This window comes from Salvia miltiorrhiza, chromosome 6 (genome assembly GCF_028751815.1).
Source record: "Salvia miltiorrhiza cultivar Shanhuang (shh) chromosome 6, IMPLAD_Smil_shh, whole genome shotgun sequence".
NCBI lineage: Eukaryota > Viridiplantae > Streptophyta > Magnoliopsida > Lamiales > Lamiaceae > Salvia > Salvia miltiorrhiza.
In genome coordinates, this window is record NC_080392.1 from 20,042,346 (window position 1) to 20,057,844 (window position 15,499).

Sequence of the window (15,499 nt, forward strand, 5' to 3'; positions counted from 1 at the left end):
TATAGAATTCATCATGGTTTCAGGTTAGTGATCATGGTTTAATTAATCTCAGTTTATCATCATAAACTTTGTGGTAATTACATGAATTACTTCTTACAACCTCGACTTAAAATTAATTCATTAGCTAGCTACTTATAACTAATTCTGCTCTAGAAAAATTAATTTGAATCTCAACTTGAATTACAAGGAAAAGAGGAAGAAATTCGATGTAGGTTTGAAATATTGAATGAAAAGATGAAAATGGAAAAAACATGTCGAGGTTGATCCAGCAAAGTCGGGACCAAATTAATTAATTACATTTCACATCACAAGTTGCATTAGAGAAATGCAGTCTACACCCATATACAAGTCAACAATCCAAGCATCTTCGAAATTTCATGTTCCAAATCAATTTCCAAATGTTTTAACCCTTTAAATCCAACAAGAAAAACCAAAACATTATTAGCAAAAAAATCATCACTATAAAGTCATGGAGTTCTTCAACAATGCGAAAGCCGTGAGGCTGAAGAGCCACCTGGACAAGTACCTCGCCGCCGCCGACCACCAAGAAAGCGTGCGGCAAAGCCACGACGGCGCGTCGAGCAGGGCGAGATGGCACGTGGAGCTGGTGGAGGGCAACCCGCACGTGATCCGCCTGAAAACGCGGCAAGGGCTCTACCTGACCGCCTCCGACGAGTCGTATCTGCTGGGAATGACGGGAAAAAAAGTGTTGCTGCAAGCTTCCGCGAATCCGAAGCCAGATGCGTCGGTGGAGTGGGAGCCCATCAAGGAGGGCTACAAGGTGAAGCTGCGGGCCAAGGGCGGGAAGTTCTTGAGGGCCAACGGCGCCACGCCGCCGTGGAGGAATTCGGTCACGCACGATCTGCCGTATCGGACGGCCACGCAGGATTGGGTCATGTGGGATGTGGACGAGCTCGACATCTCGGCGTTGGATGATGATCATGTCTATTTGCCGCGCCTCAGCAATGCGTCCAGTTTTTCGGATTCTTCCGGCCCCAGTTCGCCGCGCGGAAGCACGCCGGGGACGCCTGCTGCGGCGGAGGGCCTCCGGAAGTCCATTTTCGCGTCGGAGAGGTCTGTTCACACCAGCGGTAGACAGGTAATAGTCTCGATTTTGACGCACTGCTAAAATATCTACTTTTATTCGAAGCTCTTTAATACTTTAAACTAAAAATATCTATTTTTATTTTTTTAATCTCTAAAATTATGTTTTATTTTTACAATATTAAAATGACTATTTTGATAATAACTCATTTGATTTTGTCAAAACTCTGTATTAAGGAGCTTAATTATAGTTAAGCTAAGGAAAAACAGCGTCTAATTACGATGAGACGTTGCAGGATGGAATGGAGTTTTTCACCAACGCAAAAGCAGTCCGGCTGCAAAGCCACCTCGGGAAATACCTCTTTGCCGACGACGACGAGACGACGGTCCGCCAGAGCCGGAACGGCGCGTCCCGCAACGCGCGGTGGGCCGTGGAGTTCGTGGACGGGAAACGCGGCAGGCTCCGCCTAAGGAGCTGCCACGGATTGTACCTGACCGCCGCCGAGGAGCCGTTTCTCCTCGGAATGACGGGGAAGAAGGTGCTCCAGACCCCGCCGGAGAATCAGACCGACACCGCCGTCGAGTGGCAGCCGGTGAGGGAAGGGCACAGCGTGAAGCTGATGACGGAACACGGCAAGTTCCTCAGAGGAAACGGCGGAGCGCCACCGTGGAGGAACTCGGTCACGCACGACGTGCCGCACAGGACGGCGACGCAGAGCTGGGTGCTGTGGGGAGTGGAGATCATGGACATCACGCTGTCGGATCCCGGCTCGGATCCGGGTTGGTTGTCGCAGGCGTCAAGCTTTTCTTCCGCCGCCGGTGATTATATGGGGTCGCCGGAGACCGGGTCGCCGGTGGTCCGCGGCCGCGCCGACTCCGGGAGTATGCCCATGAAACAGGTATATCTCTTCCTCTTTATTTTCTTTCTTTCTTTGTTTTTGGTAATATATTTGTGATTGGCCTTTTTTTTTATTTTACTCATCTTTTTCTTTGGGGAATAGACGTGACAATGATTTTGTGTTCTTAACTTTTATCATTGATTGCAAATTTATGATAACAAAAATAAGAAAATATTAGAAAATTTTATAGCATCCATTTTTTAAATTTTTTTAATCTCATGTCTTATAGTATAAGGATAATAAGGAATAAGTCTTTACATTATTTAATTTTGTACATGTGTTTGTATCTCTGTATATATTTATTTAAGGTGGAAAATATGAAAAAAAAATATTATAACATCAACATCTTACTATGATATTATCATGAACTGACGTGAAAATGTGTTGTTGAAACAAAAATAAAAAAGATCATGTAGAAAATATGTGAAAAGAGTGAAAAAATTATAAATATATATTTCCATTATTTTTCATTAAAAAGAACGCACCATTAAAGATTAGAAAAAAAGAGATAAAAATAATAATAAAAAAAAAAATCACTTTTTGGCTAAAAGTATTATTTTGTTCTTGATTTACGTAAATTAACCTTGATTCATAACTAAAAAGTATTCATGTGAATATAAGCAAAATATGATCCAATTCACAAATAAAATATAAGCAAAATGTAACCAATCCGCAACTAAAACCTCCATAATTGTAATTTATTATAATAATAACAATGATAAAATTGTGATAGTAATTCTTTTTATATTTTTTATATTAATCTGAAATAACTGATTTTTATCTTTATAATAACGGCAGTTATATTTTTTTTTTTTACTTGACAGTTATATTTTATTAATTCACTTTAAAAATAGCGACAATAAAAGCGGATGAGATCCTCGGCTCAAAATGATTACATGTTGATTTTCCTCAATTTATTTCCCTAATCGTTGTCCTTTTCACTACACTCGCTGTTAAGTTTGTCAAAATGATAACTATATCAAATTAAGTTGAATTCCGAATCGTATGGTATACTTATTTTATATGTCTCATATTAATATAATCATGTAAGAAATTTGTTTATTAATACTCCATTGAACAAAAGTATATATTACTGTAAATTCAAGGCCTATTATTATTGCGCCATAGGTCAATCTCCTTTTAAAATGAACAAGATACCAAGTGGCACATGCGGTTAGTAATTAATTATTAACTACATTAATTTCGTTTACCAATACAGTAAGCAGAATCTTTTATTTACTCACACTTTATAATTACAAATTTTATGTAGTTTTTATATTTCTTTGGTAAACTAATAATAAATAAAACAAGTTTTATGTACGTTGTTGATAATCATTTACTAACAGAACTGATCACCTACCTACCGTGGACAAATATAACGTACCCACCACTGAGATAAAATAAAATTGAAGTATTCCCTAAAATAGAATAGAGGATTTGCCTAACACTGAATATCTCTAACTGCTAGTATTTTATTTGGTCAAATAATTTTTGAGGTTAGTTGTAACTGAATGACCACTAATGACCTAATTTATAATTACATCATCGTTTTTAAAGTGTAAACGAAATTACACGTATGTTCACAAACAATGATGGCCTCTTATATTAATTATTTAGTACTACTATATATACTTCACCGTTCTCTTTCTTAGAGATTTTTAAAAATATACACAATCTATTGTTTTTTACAATTGGGATCACCCCAATATTTTTCATAAATATATGATTCATTCCTTCAATACACACACATACACTATATATGACATTTATTTATTAATTACTCGAATGCTTCTGAGTTCTGACTTGTATATTTTCGTAAAATTTGAACTTATGAATCTCCTTCTAATATCGGATTTAGACGTTTAAATAGAAGCGATCGAATAAGATAAAACGCACAACTATTTAAAGATCAATTTAATTAAACGCTAAAGGGAATTTAATTTTTTTAAACTAGAGTTACTCTTACCAGACAAAATCGATAATAATTATGAATCACGATCCACGGTTTAAAATCATGAATTATTGGTCATATGAATATGATACTATATATTTTATTATTCAATATGGTACGAATATTAATAAATGTTGGATCAAATGATAGTTGGAAACTTGAATGCATATTTGAACGATAAAATGGTTGCAAATCCAAATTCGAATAATGTAGTTTTCCATGTGTGGCCCTTCCTGGAAACGTACTGCTGTTGTTGTATGCCTTTGATCATTCAAATCCAAAAGCAAATAAATTTTGTGGCCCTTTCAATCATTCCGGTTTCTCTATTCTATTCTATACACAGGACAAATTAAATGGGATATGAGTTGAACTTATCAAACTAATATTATTTTGAACATGACACGAATTCAACATGTGCGGCTAAGCAATCAAATATCCGGTGTCTCACTACCTTTTTTTTTTTTAATTTCATTTTTGAATGCAATTTAGTTTTAATTTTATAATAACTAATTAGAGTTTATTCCACCTAATTAAAATATATAATTATTTTTAATCATTTAAATTCACTCTTATTAATTAATAATCCATCACTAAAGTTGATAAATTCAAAGTAAGAATATATAAAAAAAAAATAACTTAAATCTTTGACATAATTAAAAGTAAAAAAAAAAAGCGCACACACACACACTCTAGCTCTCTAGGTGACTCGAACCCCGACCTATTAGTTGGAGGAGAAGCGTCTTACCAACAGACTGCGCTTCATCGTCAACATAATTAAAAGTTAAGTATGACTTGCATACAAAAATTTATGAAACAGTATGTCATATTCCAAATTCACCATATGAGGGTAATCAAATATCCATGACTTCTATTACATGAACAAAATAACAAAACCATAAACGAGAAAAAAAAAACAAAAGAAAAACTTAGATTACGATCTTATTCTCACCTTCAACAAGAGAAAAACTATCTGTACATCTTTCTCCAAAAAAGAGGTCCACGCCGATTTATTATTTATGCAGGTAATCTATAAACTCCGTTATATATGATTCATTAGAGAAAAGAAATAACCAAAAAAAAAAAAAAATGATGAACAATTGACAGGTTTCTGGAATCGAGTTTTTCAAGAAGGCGAAATCCGTGAGGCTGAAAAGCCATCACAACAAATTCCTGACGGCCGATTCAGACGAGGAGCACGTGATCCAAGACCGATCGGGTTCCAAAAAATCGGTGAAATGGACGGTAGAATTCGTGGAAGGATCGGAAGAAGTGATACGTTTGAAGAGCTGCTATGGCAGGTAATAATTAATTAATTAGGGCATATTATGATGATGATGATGATGATGAATTAATTTGAATGGAACAGGTACCTGAAGGCCGAGGATGAGGAGTTCCTCCTGGGCGTGACGGGCAGAAAGGTCGTCCAATCCCTGCCGAGGAAGCTCGACTCCTCCGTGGAGTGGGAGCCCGTGCGAGACGGCATGCTGGTGAAGCTGAAGACGCGCTACGGCAACTATCTGCGCGCCAACGGGGGCCTGCCCCCCTGGCGCAACTCCATCACTCACGACATCCCTCACAGGCACCACGGCTGGATCCTCTGGGAGGTGGACGTGGTCGAGATTAGGCCTGAGTCGCCGCCTAAGATGGAGGCGAAGACGCCACACGAGTTGGAGAGATCGAGCTCCATGGACTTGGAGGATGAGGATTTGAGCTCTACTTCTTTCCATCTCACCTCACCGGATCACGTGGCTGGTGAAGATCATTACGGGAGGAAATCGGAAGGAAGGATGATATATTACAAGGTGGTTGACGAGGATGGGAATTTCAGCGCCGGGGAGGAGGAGTCGTTTCATTTTAAAGGCCACGGGCTGGAGGAGTTGGCGGAGAAGTTGGAGGACGTAACAGGGTTGGAGGACATAATCGTGTGTTCTAGAAACATCGTAAATGGGAAGCTGTATCCACTTAGGTTGGCGCTGCCTCCCAACAATGCCACTATGCATGTTGTTGTAGTTCCACCCACATCCACAGGTTCGTATCTTCTCATCATTTCTTCATGATCTAGCTATATATTCTGGTATTATAAGCTTAATTATGCTAACTCATTCATTGTTGTTTTGGCAGTGGCGAGTGAGTTCCTGCCACCATGCGGCTAAGAAGCCAAACACTTTGCTCGTATATTGTTAGTAGATAGTCAACTTTTGGCATGGCGCACATGTAGAGATGTGTATTCGTTTATTCGTGTTATGGAACCGTAATATATAGCTGCAAAGATATACATATGAGAGTATCCAATGCGTTTAGGACTAGAGGAAATTTGTATTTTTGGCAATATTAATTACTACTGGAACTAATGTTAACTATTTCCACAATCATCCAGTGATTTTCTGTCCCGTCACTATAAATTAAATTAACAGGATCAGATAGAAATAAAATTAAATCATCCAAGCCCGGATGACGACCACCACTTTCTTCCTATTGCTATAGGTGAGATCCTTAAGGTTGCTACATGCAATTTTGTGGTTAATGATATGACCCCAGCCAGTACCAACATAGTAGAGGAAGAGCAGGATGAGATACATGAAGAAGAGGAGTCGAGCTTGGCCCAACGCCGGACACATCGGGAGATTAAGAGGCCCGCTCGCTTCAATACTTGAAGCCCATTAGAATTAGGTTTTCTTGTTATTTCCTATTTTCCTTTTTTTCTTCAGTTGCTGCGTCACCTTATATATAAGGCTAGGGTTTGTCTTTGAAGGCATGTTATGAATATTTTAGTTGTGAACTGATTCTTGCGTGATCGTGAGAGTTTGTTTGGGAGTTTCACGTTCTCATTAACGTGATTATTAATACAACTCGTATTAATTGGTGCTTTCATTGACGTTCTCATGGCCCCCGACGCTCCTGAATGGCAAGCGCCGCTCACCGCCGTGCAAAAACAGATCGATGAACTGATTGCTCTATTCAAGATGTCCCACCAGTCGCACTCTTCCAACCCTGGCGACACTCATCCACCTCGCGGTCCACTGCTCCGTCTCGATGTTCCTCACTTCAACGGCGGCGATCCTCACTATTGGATTTTCAAAATCGAAGAATATTTTCAATATCACAATATTCCGGACGCCCAACGTCTTCAGATTATTGCCTTTCATCTGGATGGCAGAGCTTCCACATGGTTTCAGTGGCTGAAATTCCAAGGTATTCTCTCCTCATGGTCGGATTTTTTATCTCGCGTTCGCTCTCGTTTCGGGCCTTCTCAGTTCGAGGACCCCGAGGGTATGCTCGCCAAGCTTTCACAAAACGGATCTGTCGCGGACTACCAGTCCTCCTTCGAGGCTCTTATGGGCCGCACTCACGGCATCTCCGAGCCCTTATTGATCTCCTTCTATATTTCGGGTCTTCAACCATCGATCCGTCGAGAGTTACAGATGAACCGCCCTCATACTTTGGATGAGACTTTTTCTCTCGCCCGTATTTTTGAGAGCAAACACATGGATACTCAAATTGAGTCTCCCTTCTCAGGCTCGACCCACGTACCAACGGCTGCATCCGCGCCCGTTCCTCGGCGCGAGGGTACTACACCACTTCCAGTTCGGCGGCTCACTCCTGCTGAAACTCGTGAGAAACGCGAGCGCGGATTATGTTTCTATTGCGACCAAAAATGGAATCTATCCCATCGCTGCAAGAATAAAGGCACGATCATGCTTCTTGAGGGCGATGATTTCCCATCTGACGACGACAATCCCGTTTCCCCGGACTCCGATCCAGACACGAGTCTTATTATGGGCGATATCTCCAGCCTCCACTCACTATTTGGCATCACTCAGCCTCGTTCTCTTCGTCTTTGGGGCCACATGCATCATCACCGGTTTCAGGTAATGATCGACAACGGCAGTACTCATAATTTTATTAACCCTGCTCTTGCAGAACGCGTACAGTTTCCTCTCACGCCAATTCTGAAGTTCCGGGTCTCTATTGGCAACGGCGACTCAATTGTATGCCAACACAAGTGCACGGGTGTCACACTTGATCTTCAAGGAACTCCTTTCACGCTGGATTTATTTGTCTTATCTATCGAAGGACCGGATATCATTCTGGGCGTTCAATGGCTCCAAGAGTTGGGCCGCGTCACTCATGACTATAGTCGCAGCAGCATGGAATTTACTTGGCATGACAAACAAGTTATTTTGGAAGGTGATGCTTCGTTGGATTGTCGCCAAATCAACTTATCGATGCTTCAATCGTTCCTTGACTCCTCAGAAGTTGACTCTATTTTTGAGATATGGCTGGTCCGTGCTGACACTACCGCCGCTCCACTTGATCTGACCGGTGTTCCTTCGCCATTCCATAGTGTGCTACTCCAATTCTCTGATGTTTTTGCCGAGCCCTGCGACCTCCCTCCCCGTCGCCTATTTGATCACCGCATTCATCTAGAACAGGGTGTTAAACCCGTCAATGTTCGGCCATACCGTTATCCCCATTTTCAGAAGACCGAAATGGAACGATTGGTTCGCGACATGCTTGAGCAAGGCATAATCCGCCCTAGCCATAGCCTGTTCTCTTCCCCGGTGCTCCTGGTTAAGAAGAAGGACGGTACTTATCGATTTTGTGTTGACTACCGTGCTTTGAACGCGGTTACTATCAAAGATAAGTTCCCTATCCCTACGGTTGACGAACTCATTGATGAACTTGGCTGCTCTCGGCTCTTCTCTAAGCTCGATCTGCGCGCGGGTTTTCACCAAATTCGCTTCCATGAAAAGGATATCTTTAAGACAGCCTTTCGCACTCATGACGACCATTATGAGTTTCTCGTCATGCCCTTCAGATTGACGAATGCACCATCCACCTTCCAAGCCACCATGAACTATCTTCTCAAAACTTTCCTGCGCCGCTTTGTTGTCGTATTTTCGACGACATCCTCATCTACAGCCGCAATGAAACGGATCATATTGCTCATCTACGGGAGGTTCTCCAATGCCTCAAGGATAACTGGCTCTCCGTTAAGTTATCTAAGTGCACCTTCGGCACGCCGTCAGTCGAATACTTGGGACATATCGTCAGCACAGGCGAGCTCTGTGCTGACCCAACAAAAATCGCCGCCATGCTTGATTGGCCGCAGCCTACTACTGTCACGAAGTTTCGTGGGTTCCTTGGTTTAACGGGATATTATCACAAGTTCGTTCGCGATTATGCTTCTATTGCTTCTCCGTTGATAGACCTTCTCCGCAAAGATAATTTCACATGGACCGCCGCTGCCTCCTCGGCATTTGATGCGCTCAAACATGCCATGGCTTCCTCACCTGTCCTAAGGTTCCCCGATTTCTCCAAACCTTTCACCGTCGAGACAGATGCGTCAGATGTGGGTTTCGGTGCAGTGCTCCTTCAAGAGAATCTCCCCATTGCTTATCACAATCGCAAGATTGGTGCCCGTCTCCGTGGTGCCTCCACCTACGTCAAGGAACTTCATGCTATTAGTGAAGCCATTGGTAAATGGCGACAATATCTCCTCGGTTGTCGATTTGTCATCCGCACTGACCATCATAGCCTAAAGGAGCTCCTTCGCCAGCAACTTCACACTCCCGATCAACATCGGTACATCCGAAAGCTCTTAGGCTACGACTTTTCCATTGAGTACAAACTCGGAAAGCGTAATGTTGTTGCTGACGCCCTTTCGCGCGTTCCCTACAACGCGCCCGAGCCATCAGACGAGGATACTGTGCTCACACCTTCGTGCTTCACCATTCAGAGTACACCGATCTCCACTTTTCTTGATCAGTTACGCCTTGCCAATTCAGCAGATGTCGACTTCCTCTCTTATCATCAGCGTTTTCAGAATGGGAAACTCTCCCCCGATTATGATGTGGTTAACGATTTTCTCACTTATCAGCACAAGTATTTCATTACTCCTTCATCCCCCTTCAAGCAACAACTGCTCCAGGAGTACCACTGTTCCCCCGTTGGCGGTCATGGCGGCATAAAAAAGACCTTGGTTGGCCTTTCGACTCTCTTTCACTAGCCTCGCATGCGACGTGATGTGAAAGATTTCGTGCGAGCTTGCACGACCTGCTAACAAGTCAAGACTTTGACTACCGCTTCTGCCGGTCTTCTACAACCGTTACCTATCCCTGCTTTGGTATGGAATGAGCTCACTATGGATTTTATCACCCATATTCCCATCTCTCACGGCCATTCCGTTATTCTCGTCGTCGTGGATCGCCTCACCAAGGCCGCTCACTTTGGCCCTCTGTCCGCGGGTTTTACGGCCAGTAAAGTGGCCCGTCTTTTACTGACATGGTGGTTAAGTTACATGGTTTTCCATCATCAATAATCTCTGATCGCGATCCGGTTTTCATGAGCCGCTTTTAGGCAGAACTCTTCAAGCTTAGTGGGACGACTCTCAAGCATAGCTCGGCGTATCACCCTCAAACGGATGGCCAGTCCGAAGTTGTGAATCGCTGCTTGGAACAGTATTTACGTGCTATGACATCTGACTACCCCAATCGATGGGCTGACTATTTAGGGTGGGCTGAATTTCATTACAACACATCTTATCATTCCAGTATCTCTATGAGTCCTTTCCAGGCCGTTTATGGTCGTCTTCCGACTGTTATTCCTCGCTATACTCCAGGTGCCACTTCGGTAGACGCCTTGGATACGATGCTAGTGGAACGTGATCGTATTTTGCAGGTCTTGAAAGCAGCTTTGTCTTCGGCGCAACACCGCATGCAGCAGCAAGCCAACAAACATCGCCGCGATCTCACGTTTGAAGTTGGTGACTTGGTATGGGTCAAGTTACAATTATACCGCCAAGCTTCTGTTGCTCGTCGCCCTGCCCCTAAACTTGCCAAGCGTTATTTTGGGCCTTATCCGATTGTGGAGAAAATCAGAGCTGTGGCATATCGCTTGGACTTACCTGCGGGTAGTCGTATCCACCCAGTTTTTCACATCTCTCTACTCAAGCCATTCGTCGGAACAACCGCGGTTCCACTCAATCCGATTCCTATTGACTCGTCTGGTTTGCCTTCATTGGTACCTGTTGTCATCGTCTCGTCCCGGACTATTTTCCAGAACGACAGCCCCATTCCCCAAGTCTTGGTCCAATGGAAGGGCCTTCCACTGGATGCTGCCACTTGGGAATCTCTTGATTCCTTTCGCGCTTCTTTTCCGACTTTTCACCTTGAGGACAAGGTGGTTCTTGAGGATGGGGGAGTTGATATGACCCCAGCCAGTACCAACATAGTAGAGGAAGAGCAGGATGAGATACATGAAGAAGAGGAGTCGAGCTTGGCCCAACGCCGGACACGTTGGGAGATTAAGAGGCCCGCTCGCTTCAATACTTGAAGCCCATTAGAATTAGGTTTTCTTGTTATTTCCTATTTTCCTTTTTTTTCTTCAGTTGCTGCGTCACCTTATATATAAGGCTAGGGTTTGTCTTTAAAGGCATGTTATGAATATTTTAGTTGTGAACTGATTCTTGCGTGATCGTGAGAGTTTGTTTGGGAGTTTCACGTTCTCATTAACGTGATTTTTTTTTTTTGATGAAATTACATTATAAATAATACAAACCACACACACACCCCACCTAGTGATTATTGTGGCCGAGAGTACTCGAACCTGTGACCTCTTGGATAACAGGCAACCACCCTAACCACTAGGTCATCCCAATGGGACAACGTGATTATTAATACAACTCGTATTAGTTAATGTCTCTCACATGCATGTGTAGCTAAGCTAATAGAGCTACTCATTGTCTAGTTCAATTTGTTAGAATTTTTTAGTAGCTGGGCTACTGGAGCACTAATCTTCCTTTTTGGCTTAGGGATATTGAAATGAATGATGTTATTTGATTAATAAATTCTTCTCTTGTCCAAATGAAAAATAACAAGATTTCTATTCTCAAAAACTATTGTTGAGAATATTGCGAGCCTTTTAGTTTAATACGACATCTGTTTCATAAGAGTGTACAATTTTTAATAGAGCCAAATATTAAAATAGTCATTTTTCTTAATCAAAAGTTAATTATAAGCACAAATTAATACATCAATTATAAATACTCTTACCACAATACCCCTTTATTATTTTATTTTAAAATTCATCAATCATTTAAAAGTCTCAAAATTTTATCTTAAAAAAAATCATATAAAAAAATTAAAAACCTCACCCCTCCCCCAACCCAATCCCTCATTTTTCACCTACTCGGACTTCGCAGCGTTGTGGCTTGATGATCCGCCGCTGCTGACATCAAACGTCTACATTATTAATGTTCACACTCGCTTCTGCAGTACTCACCGATGGTTACTAGAATCTGCAATTCCACACATATAAAGAAATTGATGGGTAGAGGTGGTGCAAGGGGATGAAGGAGATGCAACCGCCAATGATAGTCAAAAGTATATGAGGAAGTGAAGAAGAAATTGTGGTGTGTGGGTGGGGGGTTGAGGGTGGTACGTTTTTTTTTGCATTTTTTTTAATTATTTTTTCTTTAATTTAATTTTTTTATAATAATTTCATTAAAAATGATGTAGTCTATTTACATTTAAAAAATGATTTGATTTCATGTATTTTTTATTTTTATGACTAATATTAACTTTTTATTAAGTAAAATGATTATATAGGAATATTAACACTTTTTAATATGTCCCATAAGAGTGTGGATTTTTTTATTTTTAAACATTATTCCACCAGTTCCCAATGGGACACCAAGCGGTGTGACCTCCTGTGTGTGAACAGTGAGGTTCCGGGTTGAAACTCCATTGCTTTCCCTCCACAACTTCCCCCTAAGTGGAAAAGAAAAAGCAGTATTCCACCAAAAAATCCTTATTTTTACTCAGAATTTATCTATTTATTTTTACAGCTTTATCACACATGGTTTACCACAAATTCTTTATTTTTTTTTTATCTTACTGTTATAACATTAGAATAAAAGTGGGTCTATTTCTCCACTCATAAGTCATAACACACTCACCTACTATTTATTAAAGGGCTATTTGCATGTAAATACACGAACTTTCAATATTTTTTGATTTTTTTCATGAATTTTATTTTTTTAATATAAATACACGAGCTTTGTAATCGTCTGATTTTTTCCATGACGAACAATTCCGATCAAATTGTAACTGATTTGGCTTCTACGTGGCATATTATTGTCTACGAAATTTTTTCCACGATGAACAAGGACACAGCCATGGACGCTGTTGACCACCGCCGCCATCACCGTCGTGTGAAACTCGCCACGTCGCTGTGTCTCTGTGAGTTGTCATAGTTATTGGGATTATCCTCCGTTTTTTCAGGCGAGCAACAGACTCGCAGGTCACCGTCGCCGCCGCCTATCTCTCCTGAAGGTTTGTCATTGCCAGCAGCTCCTCTGCCTCGACGGAAATAGGGCAGAAGAGAAGACGAAATGGAAATCTAGGGCGATTAATTAGTATTCCCTCCGTCCCATTACAAATAGCAGTGTAAAATTGTGACACCCTAATTCTTGAAGGAATAAATACAATCGAGGTGCAACCAATTCATGGAAATAACACAAGGAAAAATCCTTATTAAAACCGAATAGAAGGTAACAAGTCGGGCTAGGCCCCTTTGGGTCACAAGTTTTGTTTCATGCTTCTGATAACCATTATTCATTAGCATAAAATTAGGAGTTAAGTGTTTAAACTCAATCAGAGATGTCATTCTAAATCTAACATGAAAGTCTTAAGTTGAGAAAAACAAAAGACAAGATATTATCTACTGCTACAGCGGAAGTCTTAAAAGGAAGTTGAACCCTAGCCTCAGCTCAGTCCCGTCAACACCAACCAACCAACCTGAAAACATTTGAAAGTATTTTTGGGCAAAGTACTAATGTACTCAGTGGGCATGCATTTTCTGAAACATTTCATATTTTCGTAAAGACAGTTTATCCAATCACAATTGACATAACTTAAAAGGTTTTAAATTGAAAGAACTTTTAAACATGTTAAAATAATTTCTTTCATTTGTGCGCACATGTCACACTCCCTTTCCGTTACTCGTTGTGATCCCGGATCTTTTAGCCACCGATATATCCATTATTTCTGCTTACTTGAACTGAGGGCGTAACCCAGCCAAGTTCCCATTTGGGACCCAATGCTCCGAAACACATCTCATCGAGCACCCTTATAATGCCTCATACGTGATTAGTGCCCGATGGAGATCAACCCACCAGGTCAGCTAATAGGTGTACGCAATTCTCAAATAACGTGTTAGGTCAAGAGAGAACCTCGTTCGATTAACTTATACGAGCCTTAAACGGAGCAGAGTGAAAAAAATATTTTATTGGATAAACAGTTTGCATTTCATTGAAATATTTAGAGCTTAATAACTCAATAATACTTCATGCATTTGGAAAGTAAGCCCACCTGGATAGGCAAAGCCTGAAGATCATACACATATAAACCTGTCTTGAGAAAGCAACGCTAATCCACCGGGTCACAAAGCCTACAAGAAATTCTATTCTTAATAGGTCTCGTGAAGCTAACTTAATATCTTAGTGGATGTACTAAACATTCCTAATTCATCACGCCGAGTTTTCAAAATTTAATAATAAATATTTGAAAACTAATTTTCTTGAGTCAAGGACACCAACAATACTCTTACTCGATTTTCTTTAATAATTGGATTTATGAAAACCAATTTAAATCATGATGCAAATGCATAGCTCATTTCATACTTTAATCATATAATAAGTAATTACTTATATGCACATAATAATAATAATAATAATAATAATAATAATAATAATAATAATAATAATAATAATAATAATAATAATATAATATTGAATATCATAGGCTTTTTCATCATTTTCAAATTCTTTAAGATAATCAAAATCTTTTAGATTTTCTTCTTCACGTGAGTCAGAGCTTTTAGCTCCTTGTGGCTTTTGGAATTTTTGATAATTCTTTGATGGAAGAATTGTCATGGGCTTTTTCCCTGAAGTTTGTCGTTTAACGACCTGTGACCACTGATTGTCAGACTGCTCCCATGGAAAAGAAGTGTTGATGAATTGAACATTAATAACTACTTAAAATAGGCTATGGAAGTTTATGAAGATACTGTCAAGAGTTTAATCTTACCTTACCCCAAAGGGCTTTACAGGATTTACAGATACCCGACTTAGAGTAATGCTCGTGTAGAGCTTCTAAACTTGCAATTAATAATAACTTCTTCTTTAAAGAAATCTAAATTATATCAAATAATATATTACTACTACTACCACTTTACGTGGTACATAATAAACATTTTATGTTATTCAGATATTATGCAGCGGTTTCGATTTTGAAATTGAACATATTTCAGGAAAATCTAACTCCCTATCGGATTTCCTTACTCGTAAATTTTTACAGGGACAATCAGTGGTCACAGGTCGTTAAACGACAAGCTTCAGAGAAAAAGCCCATGACAATTCTTCCATCAAAGAATTATCAAAAATTCCAAAAGCCACAAGGAGCTAAAAGCTCTGACTCACGTGAAGAAGAAAATCTAAAAGATTTTGATTATCTGAAAGAATTTGAAAATGATGAAAAAGCCTATGATATTCAATATTATAATGATGCTATCTTCCTTCAAAGAGGAACAAAAGAAGAGATAA

At 40.4% G+C, this 15,499-nt stretch overlaps 1 protein-coding gene across 2 annotated transcripts; it reads left to right on the forward strand.

Annotated features, from left to right (window-relative positions):
• Positions 1–215: 215 nt before the first annotated feature.
• Positions 216–6,266, forward strand: LOC130987386 (uncharacterized). 2 transcript variants are annotated; one of them, XM_057910900.1, is made up of 5 exons: positions 216–1,099; positions 1,341–1,943; positions 4,999–5,192; positions 5,261–5,922; positions 6,016–6,266. In XM_057910900.1, exons 1-5 carry the CDS (start codon positions 470–472, stop codon positions 6,045–6,047), a joined length of 2,121 nt encoding a protein of 706 aa, XP_057766883.1. In that variant the 5' UTR covers positions 216–469; the 3' UTR covers positions 6,048–6,266. The 2 variants fall into 2 exon arrangements, with proteins under 2 accessions (XP_057766883.1, XP_057766884.1); XM_057910901.1 differs by lacking the exons at positions 216–1,099; positions 1,341–1,943 and adding an exon at positions 2,228–4,916.
• Positions 6,267–15,499: the final 9,233 nt, after the last annotated feature.

Excerpts from the sequence above, each read along its gene's own strand:
- LOC130987386 (XM_057910900.1), top strand. The coding sequence starts at position 470 with ATGGAGTTCTTCAACAATGCGAAAGCCGTGAGGCTGAAGAGCCACCTG. Across the intron at positions 1,100-1,340 it reads TTCACACCAGCGGTAGACAG|GATGGAATGGAGTTTTTCAC; the intron begins GTAATAGTCTCG and ends GAGACGTTGCAG. Across the intron at positions 5,923-6,015 it reads AGTTCCACCCACATCCACAG|TGGCGAGTGAGTTCCTGCCA; the intron begins GTTCGTATCTTC and ends TTGTTTTGGCAG.